Raw genomic sequence first — 20,565 nt, forward strand, 5'->3', positions numbered from 1 at the left:
CAAGCAGTTCTCTTGCCTCAGCCTCCCGAGTAGCTGGGATTACAGGAGCATGCCGCCACTCCCAGCTAATCTCTTTCGTATTTTAGTAGAGATGGGATTTCACTGTGTTGCCCTCTCGAACTCCTGAGCTCAGGCAATCCGCCCACCTTGGCCTCTCAAAGTGCTAGGATTTCAGGTGTGAGCCACTGCACCCGGCCTAATTTTTGTATTTTTAGGAGAGATGGGGTTTCACCTTGTTGGCCAGGCTGGTCTCAAACTCCTGACCTCAAGTGATCCGCCTGCTTCAGCTTCCCAAAGTGCTGGGATTACAGGCATTAGCCACCACACCCTGCCCAAGATTTTTTTTTCTAATATAATAAAATATAGTTATAACTTCATTGATATTTCATCAATAGTAGTGCTTATTATTTATTCCTATGAGGTTATTTTGTCTTAAAGAGTGATCAGAAGAAATGAAAGAAAATGGGAAGTTCATACAGATTTTGCCTTACATTAACAAAATAATTTTGAGTCACTGTTCTATAGGATGTTTCTATCTCAAAAGATTATTGATTCACAGCAAAAGTTAGTACAGTTTATTCTAAGGGTTTAGGTTTTACTCTGACTAAATGGGAAGCCACTGGAGGGTTTAAGCAGAAAGTGACATGATCTGACTTAGCTCTCAACAAGATCACTTTGGCTGCTGTGATGAGAGTAGACAGGGCAGGTGATGGAGAGAAGGCAAGGAGAAAAGCAGAGAAGTCAGCTAGGAGACCATTACAATAATCATGTGAGATCATATTAAACTTAAAGGTGCCTGTTAGTCATCCAAGCAGAGAAATAAGACGGGCATTTAGAAATACAAGTCTGGAGTTCAGAGAAGATGTCTGGGCTAGAGACACAGATTTGAGGACTGTCAGCATATGTATGATAGTTAATGCTATAAGACCAAATGAGAACACCTGGAAAATGAGTGGAGTTATAGAAGGGAAGAGGCTTGAGGTCTAATCCAGGGCAATATCTAGTGTTCAGGGAGATGGAGGAGAATCAGGAAAGGAGATTGGGTGGTCTGGTCAGAGTAGAACTAAGAGAGAGTGTGTCAAACCAGGTGAGGAAGGTGTTTCAAGAAGGAGAGGCTCCTCTCCCATTTTGCATAACACCAGTAGGTCTGGTAAGATAAAGAATGAAAACTGGCCAGTGGATCTGTGTGAAAGTCCTTGGGAACCTTGGCCAGGCACGGTGGCTCACGTCTGTAATCCTAGCACTTTGGGAGGCTGAGGCAGGTGGATCACCTGAGGTCAGGAGTTTGAGACCAGTCTGGCCAACATGGTGAAACCCCATCTCTAATAAAAATACAAAAATTATCTGGGCCTGGTGGCAGGCGCCTGTAATTCCAGCTACTTGAGAGGCTGAGGCAGGAGAATTGTTTGAACCCAGAAGGCAGAGGTTGCAGTGAGCCAAGATTGCGCCATTGCACTCCAGCCTGGGTGACAAGAGCGAAACTCTGTATCAAAGAAAAAAAAAAAAAAGTCCTTGAGAACTTTGACAAAAAGCTGTTGGCTGGAGTCATGTAGACAAAAGTCTGATTGGAATGGGTTCAAAAAATTATGAGAGGAGAGTAGAGACAGTGAATAAAGGTAACTTTCAGGAAGTTTCACTACAAAGGGGAAAAGAGAAATTAGGTGGCGGTTGGAGGGAATATTGGAAAGGATTTTTGTTGGTTGGTTTGAACTGGGAGAAAATGGAGCATGTGTGCATAATTAAGGGAATGATGAGGCCCTCTTCTGACTGTTTCTATATTTTTTTTAGAGTGAGGAGAGTATGGATGACATGTTTCATGACCTATCAAAAATAGTTTGATAATGATTACTTCCCTCTCATTTCAACAGCCTTCCTTGGCTTCGTTGATGTCTTCTCTGATTTTCTCCACTCATTTCTTCTTCGTCTCCTTGAGAGGATCTTTTTCCCTTCCCATTCCTTAAATGATGATGTTCCTTAAGGTCCTGCCCAAGAACCTCTTTTCTTCTAAATCTTCATATTCTCCTTAAATACTCAATTACTCATCCATTCAACAAATATTTATTGAGTATCTTCTGTGTAATAAGCACATCTTTAGGTACTGAGGAAACTGGCTACATTATCCTTCTCTTGTAGAATCGCAATAAAGATTTTAGGTTATTAAGGCTTTTAGTAGTTCCATAGTGAAAAAAAAAAAATCAGCTTTACTTAGCTCTACATTGTTTTTCTCTGCCAAAAATTGTATACAGTAGTTTCACGGTAAACATTAAAGCATAGGTACATGGTCTATTCATGATAAACTTTCTATAAAATAATTTGAATTATGATAAAATTTGGCAAATGTGTTACCTGATTAAGAGATAGTTTAAAAACTCAAACAGTGTATTTGTTAGCTATGTAAATCAGTTTGTTTGGCAAATATCAGATGTTTGATTTAATACCAAGTCTCTTCTGTTTAATCTCCAGTTGTTCAGGCCTTGTTTGAAAATACAGATATAGAGAAGACTGTAGTGCTTCCTGGGTACAGCAGCTTCCTCATCACAAGCATTTTAGATAATAAGAATGCATTAGCCATTGCTACCATGCCTGAAAATGCACCCAACAATATGACCTTTCTAAAGAACACATGGTTCTTATACAACTTTGGGCAAAGGAATGGGCGAACATGGAAAATACATTCAAAACCATGTAATTATTGGTTTCAATATGATGATTCACCATCCCTCAACATTGTGAAATACATTGATCTGGGAAACTCTCATGTTTTAAAAGTTAAGGTCATACGGAATTCAAAAGGTAAGTTTGTTTTGAATCGGAAAATATCAAAAGGAAATGTTATTTCTTTTCTTGAATGTGAAATATACTCTTTGATACTGACTGACTTTATCTTTGGTTCCCATACTTGTTGGCATTCTACTACTAACAGTATTAGTGCCTAATTATTGAGCACTTACTATGTACTGGGCTCTATATTAAACTATTATTTTATTTATTTATTTATGAGACAGACTCCCTCTCCATCGCCCAGGCTGGAGTGCAGTGGCACAATCTCGGATCACTGCAGCCTCCGCCTCCTAGGTTCAAGTGATTCTCCTGCCTCAGCCTCCCAAGTAGCTGGGATTACAAGTGTACACCACCACACCCAGCTAGTTTTTGTATTTTTAGTAGAGACGGGGTTTTGCCGTGTTGGTCAGGCTGCTCTCAAACTCCTGACCTCAAGTGATCCACCTGCCTCAGCCTCCCAAAATGCTGGGATTACAAGCATGAGCCACCTCACTTGGCCATATTTTTATACATTATTTTATTTAATGTTTACAACAACCCTAAAAATATAGATTATAATCCTCATTTTACAAATGAGGAAAATGAGATTGCTACCAGCCCAAGTTGACACAGAATTTTAGTATAGATTTTTGTTGCCCTCTGAAATGAAAACTTTTTAATTACTTTGGTATTGTTATATTTATTTCAGCTACAGTTGACCCTTGAACAACACCAGTTTGAACTGTGCAGGTCTTCTTATGCGCAGATAGTTTTCAGCCAAACACGGACAGAAAACACAGTTTCTGCGGGATGTGAAACCCACATATACACAGGCACTGACTTTTCCTATATGTGGGTTCCACAGGCCCAACTTGGGGACTTGAGGATATGTGGATTTTGGTATATACAGGGCTCCTTGAACCAACCACGGATGACTGTATTTATTTTAAGCCAAAAAAATAAATAAAATACCAAAAAAAAAATAAATACCACGGGATGACTGTATTTATTTTAAGCCAAAAAAAAAAAAAAAAATTGGCTTTGAAATAGAATTCTATACTTTCCTCCATTTTTCAAGCTATTTGTTTATTACAAAAGTAATACAAAAATTGTTGAAGATGCTAGAGAAATAGCACAATGGAAAAAATAAAACAAAAAATTTTAGTAAATAACTGAGATAGGAAGAGAAGAAGGAAAGATGGAAGGGAGGGAGTAGGGGAGAAAGGGCAAGAAAAAGAAGAAAATTGTGTCACCAGAAATGAAGAGGGAACTTAAAACCAAGAGATTAGCTAATGTATGACTCCCTGAAGGATGTGAAACCCAGATACTGATCATAAGGCAGTGAGAAGGGGTTTTAATGCCCAAGTGTTGACAGAAAGTTTGACTTTGGGCCTTACTACTTTGTGGAAAGAAGTTGGAATGGAGACCATTAAAGAAAGCTGGAACCGTCTAATCATGAAGAGAGAATTAGGAAAACTCTGTCCACGCAGCAGCATGGGCTTAGAATGGGGAAAAGGAATTTCCCATAAAAAAGCAAAACTTCAAAACTGTATCACATTCAGAGACTGAATTCTGCATTCAGATGCAGAATTCCAAGCTGAGAAATAATAACACCTGGGCCCCAACGCAAGGAAGCACAAAACTCTCTGTAGGGGTCAGGCATGGTGGCTCATGCCTCTAATCCCAGCACTCTGGGAGGCCGAGGCAGGAGTATAGCTTGAGCCCAGGAGTTTGAGACCAGCTTGGGCAACATAGCAAGACCCTGTCTCTATTAAAACACACACACACACACACACACACACACACACACACAAAATTTTATTACATTAAAAATATTTTTTTAATTAACTCTGTAGGAACACTTTCATAACCCAGGTAGTATGGACTTCCAGGGAAAAATCAATCTCCATTGATCACAAATAGAGGAAAAGAACTTTAAAACTACGTAAGGAAATGACCCACCCTAACTGAGAGTCAACAGACATAGGAAAATTTTAGACTTCAAGAACTTGAGATAACAGAAAAATCAGAAAGACACTATCAAATAAGTATGCGTAAAACTCTCAGAGTAAAAGAAGATATAGGAACCATAACGAAAGGACAAAATGCTATTTTTTTTAAAAAAAAAGGCTTATTTGAAAAAACAGAACCAAGTAATTTATATAAGTGAAAATTAGAAGTTTTGAAAAAAATTGAGAACATCTATTTCCCTCAGTATCGTGGATTAAATGTCCTGAAAACCTTTCTTCTATCTGAAACCCTTAGAAATCCTTTCTTGTTGATTGTATGACTAATTGTCCCTATTTCCTTCAAGTAATTTTAGAGTTTTAATTTTATGGTTTTAACTTTCCATTTAATTTTTAGGTTACCTCTATTCTATTTTGGTTATTATATATGGTTAGCTAGTTGTTCCAATATTATTTATTGACTAATGCATCCTTTCTCTACTGATTTCAAAATATAACTTTATCTTAATATACAATTTACCTATTATTCTGACCATTTCTGAATTTTTGAGATTTGTTCCATTGTAATCTCTCTACATTCTATCACCGGCGCCACAATGTTCTAATTATTTTCCCTTTAAAATATACTGAATTGCTTATTAAAGGGCTCAGTCAGTTATACATGTTCAGTTTGATGGAAGCAAATAGTAATCAACAAATCAACTAAGTTGCCTGTTTCTGTGGAAAAATCTAGTCCAGTCTACTGATGGTGTGGTCCCTGAACCTGTGTTAGCATCACCAGGGCACTTGTTAGAAATGCAGAACTTCAGGCCTCACTCCAGACCTGCTCAATCTGTATTTCAACAAAATCTCCAGGTAAAGGCTAGGAAGCACTGGCTAGGTCACTTTGGTTTAAGGGAAACAACTGTAGGTGTTTATGAACTCTGGTTTATTGATTGGTAAAGATGCCAGTTAGACTACATAGTATTTCAAATCTCTTTTTCCATTGAAGTCCTCAGTATGGCAAAGTTGCAAACAGGTGGCCTGCAGGCAGAAATTGGTCTGGTGAAATATTTTGTTTGAAATGCATAAGAATTTTGTCTTGGCAACAGTTGACTGGCAGCCCTTTCAATTAACCGTGTACCCTTCAGTTTTTCTACTCAGTCAACCAACTCGGTGTAGCCAATATTATCGGAGACCTTGATTAGCATTTGAGAACCAGGCTGAGGAACAAGGGAAACATTTCTCTGAGAAAATATCTGCAAAGAATTTTTCTGAGAACTATCAGAGGCATTTGAACCAGAGCAACTTCATCTTGAATAGGAATTGGGTAAAATGAGGCTGAGACCTACTGGGCTGCATTCCCAGACAGTTAAGGCATTCTAAGCCACAGGATGAGATGCGAGGTTAGCACAAGATACAGGTCATAAAGATCTTGCTGATAAAACAGTTGCGGTAAAGAAATCAGCCAAAACCCACCAAAACCAAGATGGCAATCAGAGTGACCTCTGGTCGTCCTCACTGCTACACTCCCACCAGCACCATGATAGTTTACAAATGCCATGGCAACATCAGGAAATTACCCTATATGGTCTAAAAGGGGGAGGCATGAATAATCCACCCCTTATTTAAAATATCATCAAGAAATAACCATAAAAATGGTCAACCAGCAACTCTGTCTATGGAGTAGCCATTCTTTCATTCCTCTACTTTCTTAATAAACCTGCTTTCACTTTACTTTATGGACTCACCCTGAATTCTTTCTTGTGCGAGATCCAAGAACCCTCTCTTGGGGTCTGGATCAGGACCCATTCCTGTAACAGAACTCTTAAAGTTGACTCTATATAAATTGCTAATTATGTGCAGCCATCGTGCAACCTTCGGAATAGATTCTGTTTTTGTTCTAAAATCTGATTAGCCAATCATTAAATTGAGTTTACAGATTTCATTATATAAGATTAACTGTTAACCTTGTTTCCATAGGTTTTCGAATGCTTGAAATACCACTACTGACTGTGTTTGTTGGAAACCCTAATTTGTTGGAAGTTAAAGCTGAAGCTGCTTTTGATGATACTGACAGTTATCTAATAGCAATTTCCGCAGCTAGCAAAGTTTTACATCAGGTAGGATTTTCTTCATTTACAAAACATTCTTACTAATGAAAAAATTTTCTAAAGCAATTATTATTAATATTTAATGAGCATCATTTTAGACATCTCTGTTTATAAGTACACACATAAGAGTATAGGGTTACAAGGATAAATATATTGAAGAAAACGTTGTAATAATTTTATAAAAATAGATTTATGTCCTACATAATATTTTTAGTAATTACTTATAGATTTATCAAACTTAACAAAAGAAAAATTGAGATGCAACTAAAGGTAACTGCACATTTCAGAATCATATTTTTTCACCACAAAAATATTAAGTTGAGCTATATGAAATTACTCTTTTGCAGACCAAAACACAGTGAAATCTTGGCAATTTAATATGTTCAATTTATAAATTTTGCAAATATCCCATTAAAAATTAAAGAAAAAACTAACAAGAAACAGTAGCAATTGAGGCCATTTCTTTTTTTGTTGTTGTTTAACTTGGACTTCTTTTTATCACTCTATACGTATATACAGGTTAATTACATTTCTTCCTTCAACTGCTTAAAAATAGGGAACATGGGCTGGGCATGGTGGCTGACGCCTGTAATCCCAGTATTTTGGGAGGCCAAGGCGGGTGGATCACCTGAGGTCAACAGTTCAAGACCAGCCTGACCAACATGGAGAAACCTCATCTCTACTAAAAATACAAAAATATTAGCCGGGCTTGGTGGCCCATACCTGTAATCCCAGCTACTCGAGAGGCTGAGGCAGGAGAATCGCTTAAACCTGGGAGGCAGAGGTTGCAGTGAACTGAGATCGTGCCATTGCACTCCAGCCTGGGCAACAAGAGTGAAACTGTCTCAAAAAAAAAAGGGAACACTTTAAATAATAAGAAATTCACTAGTTGAAATAAAGGCTTATTATTCATATCATGTTCTTAATATGTACTTAATATGATTGATTTATTGAAATTGTGATAGAATAAAGATGAGCTACTAAATGAAAACTAAATGGTGAAAAATAAAACACATGTAGCTTACTAAACTCCTAGTATCTAAGAGGAAGAAATAGCTCAATTCTTCAGGAAAAGCAAACATTTTTCAAATTACAAATTTACAAGTCATTTTTTTTAACAGTGGACAATTACCAGGGCATAAACCCTTCATTAGCATTACTTTATTCAGTAAATGAGAACCACAAAAAGTCGCAGGAAAGGACTAGATACAGATACGGAATAAATGTGCTCTTCGGCATTTTTCCTTTTTATTTTTTTATTGTAAATTAACAGTTTATGAGGTACAAAGTGATGAAAGATGAAAGATAAGTTTTGGTGATAATGTGGAGAAAAGGGAACCCTTGTACAAAGTTTCTGGGAATGCAAATTAGTAGAGTCACTATGGAAAACGGGATAGGCCGGGCGTGGTGGCTCATGCCTGCAATCCCAGCACTTTGGGAGGCCAAGGTGGGCGGATCACCTGAGGTTGGGAGATCGAGACCATCCTGGCTAACACGGGTGAAGCCCAGTCTCTACTAACAATACAAAAGATTAGCCAGGCGTGGTGGCAGGCGCCTGTAGTCCCAGCTACTCGGGAGGCTGAGGCAGGAAAATAACTTGACCCCGGGAGGCAGTGGTTGCAGTGAGCCAAGATCGCACCACTGCACTCCAGCCTGGGCAACAGAGAGAGAGACTCCATCTCAAAAAAAACAAAAAAAAAGGAAAACAGTATGGATGATCCTCAAAAAACTAAAAATAGAATTATTGTATGATCTAGCAATTTCACATCTAGGTATTTACCCAAAATATTTCAAATCCGTTTGTCAAAAAGATGTCTGTGTACCAGTGTTTATTGCAGCACTATTCACAACAGCCAAGTTACTGGGTCAACCTAAAAGTTCATTAAGAGATGAATGGATAAAGAAAATGTGGTACAGGAATATATACATAATGTAATACTGCTCAGCCTTTTAAAAGAAGTCTGTGATTTGCAACAAAATGATGGAATTGGAACAGTATGCTAAATGAAATAAGCCAGGCACAGAAAGATAAATACCACACATCCTCACTTGTATGTGAAATCTAAAAAATTGAACTCACAGAAGCAGAGAACAAAATGGTGGTTACAGAGGTGGAGGTAAGAAGGATGGTCAAGGGTTACAATGGTGGTCTCCACCCTTTTTGGCACCAGGAACCAGTTTCATGGAGGACAGTTTGTCCATGGACTGGGATGTGGGGGCATGGTTTCAGGATTAAACTGTTCCACTTCAGATCATCAGGCATTAGATTATCATAAGGAATGTGCAACCTGGATCCCTCGCATGTGCAGTTCACAATAAGGGTCAAGCTCCTATGAGAATCTAACGCTGCTGCTGATGTGACAGAAGGTGGAGCTCAGGCACTAATACTTGCTTGTCTGCCACTCATCTCCTGCTGTAAGGCCAGGTTCCTAACAGGCCACAGACTGGTACTGGTCCTCAGCCCAGGGGCTGGGGACCCCTGGGGTACAAGATCTCAGATAGAAAGAATATGGGTTTTTCTTAGTTCTATTGCACAGTATGGTGAATATAGTTAATAATAGAGTATTGTATGTTTCAAAATTGCTAAAAGAGTAAATTCTAAATGTTCTCACCACAAAATGATTAAGTATTCGAGGTGATGGCTATGTTAACCAGATTGATTTAATTATTCCACATTATATTCATAAGTATAGCAAATTTAGAATATAAGTTATGAAAGAGAAGGAAAAATATGCTTAATTCTATCTTTCTTTTGTTTGGTTTTGGTTATTTTTGAGACAGGGTCTCTCTCTGATGCCCAGGCTGAAGTGCAGTGGTGTGATCACAGCTCACTGCAGCCTTGACTTCCTGGGCTCAAGCAGTCCTCCCGCCTCAGTCTCCCTAGTAGCTGGGACTACAGGCCGACCACACCTGACTAATTTTTGTGTTTTCAGTAAATATGGGGTTTTACCATGTTGCCCAGGCTGTTCTCAAAGTGCTAGGCTCCTGGACTCAAGCAGTCCTCCCACCTCAGTCTCCCTGGTAGCTGGGACTACAGGCCCACCATGCCTGGCTAATTTTTGTGTTTTTAGTAGAGATATGGTTTTACCATGTTGCCCAGACTGGTCTCAAAGCCCTGGGCTCAAGCGATCCACCCACCTAGGCCTTCCAAAGTGCTAGGACTACAAGCATGAGTCACTGCACCTAGCCATATCTTTCAAGGATGACTAAGCACTTTTAACATTTTGGGTATTTAAAAAGGCAGTGTAGAGGTTCAGAACAGAAGATAAAAGTGTGAGCCCTAGAGAAGACTACCTGGATTGGCTCTCACTTCTGGTATTGTGGGTGACCTTGGGAAAGTTACTTTATTGTGGCTAAGATTCCTCATCTATAAAATGGAGATGACAATAATTATAGCTACTTCATATGGTTGTTTTGAGAATTAAATATGATGATGTTACCAGGAGGAGTGTGGGGTCCTCAGTTCTTGTCTTCTTGGAGGAAAAAATTCAGCCAAGAGATGTGCAGCAAGGGAATTTATTTAAAGTGACAATACGCTCAGAGCTGGCTGCTTGAGAGAACGATCCAGCTCCCGGTTGGTGAAACCTTCTTCGTGAGAATCTTACATGATTATTCATGAAGGGCCATGAGGGGGTGTTACTTGCAAGCATATTTCGAGTGGTCCCTTGGGCTCATGCGCTGTGGTTGCACGTGCTAGTACACACATCGCATCGTATGTCTCATTAGCATTTAAATTCTCCACCCAGGGTGTGCTTTTTAGTATTATAATGAGCAAAAGGCTACTCTAGGGCAAGATTTTGGAGGAGTGCGGTGCTTGTCATCAGATAGAGTCCCTACCACAGTTATCTCCAGCTAGGGCCTGATAAACCTGATCAGCCCAGTCCAAGAGGCCAGAAGTTGCCATTGTAGCCATTGGTTTTTTTTCTTTGCTGTCAGTTGGCAGTGCTGACAATCAGTGGGCAGCGCCTACAATCAGTGGGCAGCATCTCCAAGGATTCCTTCCCCAGGGGCTCTTCTTCCTGCTCACTTCTGCCTACTCTAACAATACTACAAATAGCATATCTAAAACAACGCCTGGCACCCAGAAAACGCTCCGTAACTATTAACTTACAATATTTTCTTATTTTTTCCCTAAAATTAGGACACATGGTATATAGACTTTTAGACACGTGCTCATTCCATTTACCTGTATGTTTTAATCCTTTCAAGTCAATATTTTTGTTACATATTCTAAAATTTTTTTATCATGAAAACTTTAAGATATAGACAAAAGTAGAACTTCCATACATCCATTACCCAGACTAAATAATAGTCAAGATTGTGCTACTTTTGTTTTATCATCCCTATTTAATTTGTTTTGTTTTGACGTATTTTAAAACAAACATCAGGCATGTGATTTCATGCCTACATATTTCAATACACACCTCTAAAAAAATGTATATTATTTCCCACATAATGACAATGGCCATTATCATCCCTAAATTTTTTTAAAAATACTTTTTAATATTGTATAAAATGTAGTTCATACTCAAATTTCCCTAATTTTCTTTATATATATATATATATATATATATATATATAGTCAGTTTGTTTGAACTGAGATAAAAACAAGATTCACACGGTATGTGGTTGTTTATCTTTTAAGTCTTTTATTTGAAGGCAGCTACTACTCCATTTTCTTCCCCTGCCATTGAATTATAGAAATTGGGTCAGTTGTACTATAGAATTTCCAACATTCCAGATTTTTCTGTTTGCTTCCTTGTAGCTTAACTTTTGCCATTAGACCTCTGTATTTCCTTTAGTAGTGGAACTCTGCTTAGATTCAGGGTCAATGTGTTTGACAAAAGTAATAAAAATACGCTATTCTTAAGGGCTACAGAGTATGGGGACAGGACAAAATGACTGCTACCAGAACCTACTATATCACTACGGTTATTAGTATTTCTACATTTTTAAAGTTCCAAAAATACTTCAGAATTGTAAATAGAATTTATTGAATTGTATTGCTGTTTAATATTGTTCAAAGATCAAGTACATTTACTGTGCATGTATTTTTAAAATCTAGCAAAAATCTAGATAAAAATCTATCTTTATGAAATACAGTGATTACTAAGTGAATTTCATTTTCAAAATGTACACCAATCAGGCTAAGTGTGGTGGCTCATATCTGTGTTCCCAACACTTTGGGAGGCCAAAGCAGGTGGATCACTTGAGGCCAGGAGTTCAAGACCAGCCTAGGCAACACAGCGAGACCCCATCTCTACAAAAAATTTAGAAAAAGTTTTTTTAGTTATTTGAACAGCATGGTGAATATAGTTAATAATAGAGTATTGTACATTTCAAAATTGCTAAGAGTAAATTTCAGATTTCAAAAGCTATGTGTGGTGGCACACATCTGTAGTCCTAGCTACTCAAGAAGCTGAGGTGAGAGGATCGCTTGAGCCCAGGAGTTCAAGCCTGAAGTAAGCTATAATAGTGCCACTGTACTGCAGTCTGGGTGACAGAGCAAGATCTTGTCTCAAAGAAAAAGAAAGAACGAGAGAGAGAGAGAGAGAGAGAAAGAAAGAAAGAAAGAAAGAAAGAAAGAAAGAAAGAAAGAAAGAGGAAGGAAGGAAGGAAGGAAGGAAGGAAGGAAGGAAGGAAGGAAGGAAGGGAAAAAGAAAGAGTAAACAGAAAACAATCAAAGTTATTTTATTCATATCATCAAACCAAATATTCAGGGGCTCATCAGTGAATGAGGAAGCCTCAACGAGATGAGTTGGATGTAATAATGGCATTTATTTAATAAGTCTTTTTAAAATATTTTAAAATAAATTTTGTTGTGTATATTTAAGGAATACAATGTGTTGTTATAAGACACATATATGTAGTAAAACGATTACGATTGTGGAATAAATACCTCACATGGGCACCTATTTTTCCCCAATGTGGTAAAAGCAGCTATAATCTGCTGATTCCGCAAAAATACTTAAGTACTGAATATAATACACTATTATTAACTATAGTCCTCATGTTCCTTTTTTTTTTTTTTTTTTTTTTTTTTTTTTGAGAGGGCTAGCTCTGTCACCGAGTCTGGAGTGCAGTGGTGTTATCTCGGCTCACTGCAACCTTCACCTCCCGGGCTCAAGCAGTTCTCCTGCCTCAGCCGCCCAAGCAGCTGGGAATACAGGCATATGCTACCATGTCCGTCTGATTTTTGTACTTTTAGTAGAGGTGGGGTTTCACCGTGTTGTCCAGACCGGTCTTGAACTCCTGACCTCAGGTGATCCACCCATCTCGGCTTCCCAAAGTGCTGGGATTACAGGCGTGAGCCACTGTGCCCAGCTGGTCCTCAGGTTCCTAGCTTATTTCCAAATGCTTCCCAAAACCAATTAGATTGTAATATATTTCTTCCTGGAAAAGAATATGTCTTCTATTGTGATTTATTCTCAAACAGATCTTTATAGTCAAATATTTTTCTACTTCTGTCATGTCTTTTTCTATTTCTTCTTTTTCTATATTTTTTAGTTTTCTATATTCTTCACTATATTAGTTTGCTATAGCTGCCACAACAAAATACCACTGACTTGGTGGCTTGGTGACTCAAACAATGGAAATTTATTTTCTTACAGTTCTAGTGGTTACAAGTTCAAGATCAAGATATCAGCAGGGTTGGTTTCCTCTGCAGCCCCTCTACTTGGCTTGTGTGTGGCCATCTTCTTGTGTCCTCATATGGTTGCCCCTCAGTTTCTGTGTTGTCTATATCCTAATCTCCTCTCCTTTTTTTTTTTCTTTTTTTTTTTTGAGACGGAATCTCACTCTGTCCCCCAGGCTGGAGTGCAGTGGCGCGATCTCGGCTCACTGCAAGCTCCGTCTCCTGGGTTCAGGCTATTCTCCTGCCTCAGCCTCCCGAGTAGCTGGGACTACAGGCGCCCACCACCGCGCCTGGCTAATTTTTTGTATTTTTTAGTAGAGACAGGGTTTCACCGGGTTAGCCAGGATGGTCTCGATCTCCTGACCTCGTGATCCGCCCGTCTCGGCCTCCCAAAGTGCTGGGATTACAGGCTTGAGCCACCGCGCCGGGCCGATCTCCTCTTCTTATAAGATGACACCAGTGACATTGGATTGGGGCCCACCCAAATGACCTCATTTTACCTTAATTACCTCCTTAAAGGCCCTATCTCCAAATACAGCCACATTCTGAGATCCTGGAGGTTGGGGTTTCAACGTGTGGTTTTTGGTTGGACACAGTTCAGTCTGTAACAGTTACTTTAAATAACCTTCATTTATTTGGTTATTTCCAGGGTTCCACTTCAATGGCATTTATTATGTGGTCAGCCTCTGTTGAGTGCTTTGTTACGACCATGGTGCCAACACTGAAAAGCAGCTGTAGTTATCTCAGATCTATGCATCACATTCCTAGCAAATTTATCCCGCCTGAAGACTGGATTAGTGGAGTTCATAAAGACAGTCAAGGTTTTAACCTCATCAAAACTTTGCCGGTAAAAAAAATCTAAGTATATTGATTTAAGAAGCAATGCTGTGTGACTTTTGTGTGATTGCCTACCCATTCAGTTTCAGCATTTCTTTTGTGAGTGGCTCAAAACACTTCACAGTTATTTTTTAATCCTCATGTCATTTTGAGGATGTGATGATGATTTCCAAACTGTAAAAGCTTTCTGAAACAATTATTTTTCCTGGTAACTTAGTGTCATTATTATTATTATCATTTTACACTTTATATGTTGGTGTGACCTTTGGCTTTTGTGATATATTCAACTATTTTCCCTTACATTGACTTGTCCTAAGCTGATACAATCAGCCTTTGAACAATAGGTTTGAACTGCATAGGTCCACTTACGTGCGGATATTTTTCAAGAAATATATTGGACCTTTTTGGAATTTTGTGACAATTGAAAAAAATCACAGACAAACCTCATAGCTTAAAAATGTAGAAAAAATTGGCCAGGCACGGTGGCTCACGCCTCTAATTCCAGCACTTTGGGAGGCCAAGGCGGGCAGATCACTTGAGGTCAGGAGATCGAGACCAGCCTGACCAACATGGAGAAACCCCATCTCTACAAAAACTACAAAAATTAGCCCAGCATGGTGGCATGCGCCTGTAATCCCAGCTACTCGGGAGGCTGAGCCCTGGAGACGGGTTGCAGTGAGCGGAGATGGTGCCACTGCACTCCAGCCTGGGCAACAGAGCACAGAGCATGACTCTGTCTCAAAAATAAATACATACATTTTAAAAAGAAATATCTAAAAAATTAATAAAAAGTTGGATATGTCATGAATGCATAAATTATATATAGATACTAGTCTATTTTATCACTTACTATCATATACTATGCACAAAAAGTTAAAATTTATCAAAACTTACACACACACACACACAGATCCTACATGGAGCCGGAGAAATGTAAGCAAATGTAAAGATACAGTATGAAATCATAACTGCATACAATCAGCTGTAGTACACACTGTACTACTGTAATAATTTTGTAGCCACTTCCTGGTGCTACTTGGGTGAACTCAAATGTTGCCAGTATTCCTTTAAAATGCCCTGAGAGGCTATTCATCTGCACGTGAGCAGTTCACCTAGCCAGTAAATTGCAAATCACAATAAAAAGTGACCTCTTGTGTCTCTAATGTACTTTTCATCGCATAATACCGTAAACCTTAAATAACACCATGGGTCCCATACAAAGTGCCACCAGTGATGCTGAAGGTACTCCCAAGAGGCAGAGAAAAGTCATGACATAAAAAAAAAAAAAAAAAAAAAACCTGAATTTCTTGAAGTACACTGTAGATTGAGGTTCTTCAGCTGCAGTTTCCCTGGATTTCAGACAGACAATTCACCTTGTAAACAGATGATGTAAAGTTATAGTATCCGTAAATACAGAATAGTACTATAAATGCATTTTCATTTTTTTCTCTAGCTCACTTTATTGTAAGAATACAGTATATAATACATATTACATACAAAATATATATTAATTGACTTTATATTACCAGTAAGGCTTCAGGTCAACAGTAGGCTATTAATGGTTAAGTTTTGGGGTAGTCAAAAGTTATATGTGAATTTTTGACCATGCAGGAGGTCTGTACCCCTAACCCCTGTGTTGTTCAACTATATATCTACCCATTTCAATGTAATAATTTTAACTTTTGCCTTATCAGAATTTATGACTCTTTTTAAACATAAAATGTTGCTCTTTGTCAACTTATTACTTTTAATTTTCTTTGTGACAAAAAGCAAATAACCAAACTTGAAGAATTATTTACTAACTATGATACATCACTGAGACTCTTTGATAAAGTGTTTAAACTTTATTGCATTGACTTTATGGCAGTTTTTCCACTTATTTACAAGTTATATTACCATGGGTTAAAATTGTTGAAATTCCAGAAAATGAGGGGTAGAAAAGTTGGGGGAGAAATTTACTTTAATACCTGCAGCTAAAAATGGAATTTTTGCATTGATTTGTTTTCTAGAAAATCAAGATCTATAAATTAAAGACTTCATAATAATGAATTATATATTTTCTTTGTTTAATCACTTGCAGATAAACTACAGGCCTCCATCTAATATGGGAATTGCTATTCCACTCACAGATAATTTTTATCATGCCGATCCTAGCAAACCCATACCAAGAAACCTGTTTCACTTGTCAAAGGTAAACAACTTTTTTACAAATAAACTAGCATTTATTTGAATTCAGGAAATCATTCAGTAAAATTATATATATAGCTGTGAGTGTTAAATGAGAAGGTGCAGCTGTTATTATCATGATTACTACTCTGTTCCTCCTCCTTCTACTTTAGCCCCTCCTCTTACAGCTATTTCTGAATACAGTTTTGGAGTCAAGGAGTCTAAATGGACTCTTTCCCCCTTGACTCTCCCTGACTCCCCTTTGGATTTCATTGATGGGGTTAGAGCATCTTTTCTCAAATGAAAGGAGCCCCCAGCTCTTCAGCTCTGTGAACGGAATGATGTCCAGGAGGGAAGAAAACTGCCTGCTCCAATGCCGGCACATTTAAACTCCTGCTAAGACTCTGCCTAGAAAATAACCAACTCCCAGCAGCACCCTGCCTCTCTAAAGGTGGAATGAGGGAGGGAGGGAGGGAGACAAGGGAGGAGCCTTTAGGTTCAGAGGAAAAGTGCAGCGTGGGGCAGCTTCTCAAGGAGACCACATGGATGCCTGTGGAATCTCTCCAGAAAAATGCACCCACCTGCCCATACACATGCACAGACAGTCATATTCATTCATACACATGTGCACGTACATGAATACATAAAATTGGTGTTTCTTTAGCTCAAAACTCTCCACTGTCTTCCCATCTCATTCAGAGTGAAAACTAAATTCTTGCAATGGTTTATAAAGTCCTCCTTGGACTTTGGCCTTGGCGTTACATCTGACCTGATTTTCCCAGCTTGATCTGCTCTAGCCATGCTGGCCTCATTGCTGTTTCTCCAATATGCTGGGCATATTTCCACCCCATGGCCTTCACAGTTGCAGAAAATCCCTCTGTGTGGAATGCTCTTCTGCCTGATACCACATGGCTGACTCTTCAGGTGCTTTTCCTGAAGTCACCATCATAGTAAGCCTTTCTCTGACCACTCTATTTAGAATCATAACCCCCATCTCCACTGTCTCCCCTCCTTCCCTACCTTATTTTTCTCCATATCACTTACTACGGTTTTACATATTTTACTCACTTATTTTACTTCTCGTCTTTCTGACCCCTTGAGAAGGTAAGCTGATAAGGCAGAGGTTTTTATCTATTTCTTCTCTACTATATCCCCAGTGCCCAGAACAGTGACAGACTTAGAGAATGCTTTAAAATTGTGAAATATACTAATGCACATTCACCACCATGCACACACACACGCAGTTAGGAAGTGAACAGACTTCTAGTGAAATCTTGGGTTTCAGGTTAAGAAGCTCTGCTCCAGGCAGTGATTAACTATGATACTGAGTTCTTCTCCACGTCCAGTTTTTCCCAAAGACAAACCTTGATGTGTCACTAGAACCACCTCCTCTACTGAAATATGACTGTACTATATTTACATGGAAATCCTTCATTTCCCAGGTTTTTTCCCCAGGATTTTCTTGTGAGTTAAATAGGGAATGTATGTACACCTAATGATTACTACCCCGTCTTTTATGCATCCAACAAGTGTTAATTTCAGCATTTCCAGTGTTATCAGGCACTATCCAGACATTTTCTGAAGATACAGCAATGCACAAGATAAGCATGGTAGCTTCATGGACTCTACTAGGTGAGAATTTGTATATCTTAAGCAAAAAGACATGCAAATTAAATAGCGTCATCGAGTGCAGGGCTTCTGAACAGTACAGCCCTGCATATCCTGAACCAGAATTATTCAAAAATATTTTTTGTTTTGTTTAGTTTTGAGATGGAGTCTAGCTCTGTCGCCCAGGCTGGAGTGCAGTGGCATGATCTCAGCTCACTGCAACCTCCGCCTCCTGGGTTCAAGTGATTCTCCTGCCTCAGCCTCCTGAGTAGCTGGGATTACAGGCGTGTGCCACCAAGCACAGCCAATGTTTGCATTTTAGTAGAGACAGGGTTTTGCCATGTTGACCAGGCTGGTCTCAAAGTCCTGACCTCATGTGATCCATTTGCCTCGGTTTCTCAAAGTGCTGGGATTACAGGCGTGAGCCACTGCACCCACCCCAAAAATATTTCAATGCATCTTTCTGAATCTCATAGCTACTGCATCAGAAACTATGAGGTACCGTCCTGAAATCTGCATTTTGTTTGTTTGTTTGTGACGGAGTCTTGCTCTGTCACCCAGGCTGGAGTGCAGTGGCGCAATCTTGGCTCACTGCAACCTCCGCATCCCAGATTCAAGCAATTCTCCTGCCTCAGCCTCCCAAGCAGCTGGGATTACAGGCACCCACCACCATGCCCAGCTAATTTTTGTATTTTTAGTAGAGACTAATGCGTGTGTGAACTCTATGAAGGGAAGTGTAGTGGCCTTTTGTGTACTCAAGCTGCACAATTGATTGATATAAAAATGCAAAATGAACTCAGGTCATTTTGAAATTAAGATTAATTTTTTTGTTTAACTTTAAAGCTAGCTCCCCTAACTTTATATATTTTTGGGGAAAAAATAACTAAAAACCTCAGCCTATAAAGCCAAAGATTTTCAAGGAAATTCATATTGTATATTTCAAAAATGATTTATCAATGTGATCTACCAAAAAAATTTATTTTTCCCCTTTAGGAAGATATTATTATCCTCTAATGTGAGAATCAGATCCCTAGATTCTATTTCTACCTGTACTATTAAACTTAACCTTGAACCTGAGCTTGGTTGTTTCTGTGCCTTAGTGTCTCCACTCAAACAATTTCCTACAAAAATTGTGTAAACACCAACCAAAATTTACCATATGTATTCATTCTCTTGCCATAAAGATCACTTCTTCATTTACATTTGGCTCTCACCCTCTAAAAATTTGTGGTTTGGAGAGTAACTGAAAACACGATTTTAAGAAACGTGTTTTCCTCACAAAATATATTGTAATGTGATTTTCCTATCTTGTATTCCTGCAGAAAATTAGAGAAAATGTGTATTGTCTTGTGCCATTTTGCAACATGACTTTCTCAGGAAAAAGATCACTTTCAATGGCAATACTTTCTTAAATAATTCAAGATGGTGTGAGGACCTATCTTATTAGTTTAGTGCTTGTTAATCATTTGTGAATTACTTCTTGTTTAAAGGAAGTATCAGAAAAATTTAAGATTCTAAATGGAATACATGAATCAAGTAAGCCTTAGAATAGAAGTCTCACATAAAGTTGTCATTTGCAGTTGATAATTAACATAGGTGTTTTATTCTCTCAACTCCTTAGTACCAGAGCCAAATACCATTTAGTTCTCAGAAATCTTATCAATATTGTTCTGTTTACCTACTTATTATAAATCTGCTAATAACCACTTGAATCTGGCAAATACACCGAAGGCAAAGTTTATTTCTTTTTTTAGCTGTGAATTTTTCATGACCGTTTTAGTCTTGCAGATAGCAGGGCAGCCCCTTGGGGCAAGGATTTACTCTGGGAGGCATCAGTCATCCCCTTTGAGAGCCTTTCCCCACTTTGGAAGATCTTTTTACAATGTTAAAGTATACTAGTTGTGAGAACAGGCAGGATTTGCAGGTTGCTTTACCAGCATGAATCTCATTTTTCTGGCTTAAAATCTGAGACTGTGAAATTATTCCATAGGAAAGTGAATGTGATTTTGCAGAATTAGCGTCTTACATAAAAGTGTTTGTTGAAGTGTCTTTAAAATTGCTACCCTGAGCAAAACTGTTTGGTTGCTATAAATGCTTATTTTTCTGTATTTGTTTACACATTAAATTCTTACAAAACAAAAACAAACAAAAATTTTCTTTATAAATTACCCAGTCTCAGGTATTTCTTTATAGCAGTATGAGAATGGACTAATACAGAAGATACATAAACAGCCAACAAGCCCATGAAAAGATACTCAACATCTTAGTCATTAGAGATATACAAATCAAAATCACTTGAGCTATCCCTTCACAGTCATTAGAATAGCTATAATAATTGTTTTTTTAATGAAAATAATTGTTGGCGAGAATGTGGAGAATCTGAAACTCTCATGTATTTATGGCAGGAATGCAAAATGGTGCAGCTGTTATGGATATCAGTTTGGTGCTTCTTCAAAAAGTCAAAACAGAATTACTGTATGACCCAGCCATTTCACTCCTA

General features: G+C 38.4%; 1 protein-coding gene across 9 annotated transcripts in view; it reads left to right on the forward strand.

The window, feature by feature from the left end:
* Window positions 1-20,565, forward strand: part of CATSPERB (cation channel sperm associated auxiliary subunit beta) — a 191,740-nt gene that overhangs the window by 150,499 nt on the left and 20,676 nt on the right. For all 9 annotated transcript variants that reach the window (XR_001905019.3, XM_017961478.3, XM_017961480.3 and 6 more), the window contains 4 exons: window positions 2,464-2,793; window positions 6,690-6,829; window positions 14,104-14,301; window positions 16,372-16,482. Coding sequence is in view for 8 of the 9 variants with exons in the window: in XM_017961478.3 (XP_017816967.1) it covers window positions 2,464-2,793; window positions 6,690-6,829; window positions 14,104-14,301; window positions 16,372-16,482 (779 nt within the window). In the remaining variant the exon portion in view is untranslated. The remainder of the gene's footprint in view (window positions 1-2,463; window positions 2,794-6,689; window positions 6,830-14,103; window positions 14,302-16,371; window positions 16,483-20,565) is intronic.

The sequence above is a fragment of the Papio anubis genome, chromosome 7 (assembly GCF_008728515.1).
Source record: "Papio anubis isolate 15944 chromosome 7, Panubis1.0, whole genome shotgun sequence".
NCBI lineage: Eukaryota > Metazoa > Chordata > Mammalia > Primates > Cercopithecidae > Papio > Papio anubis.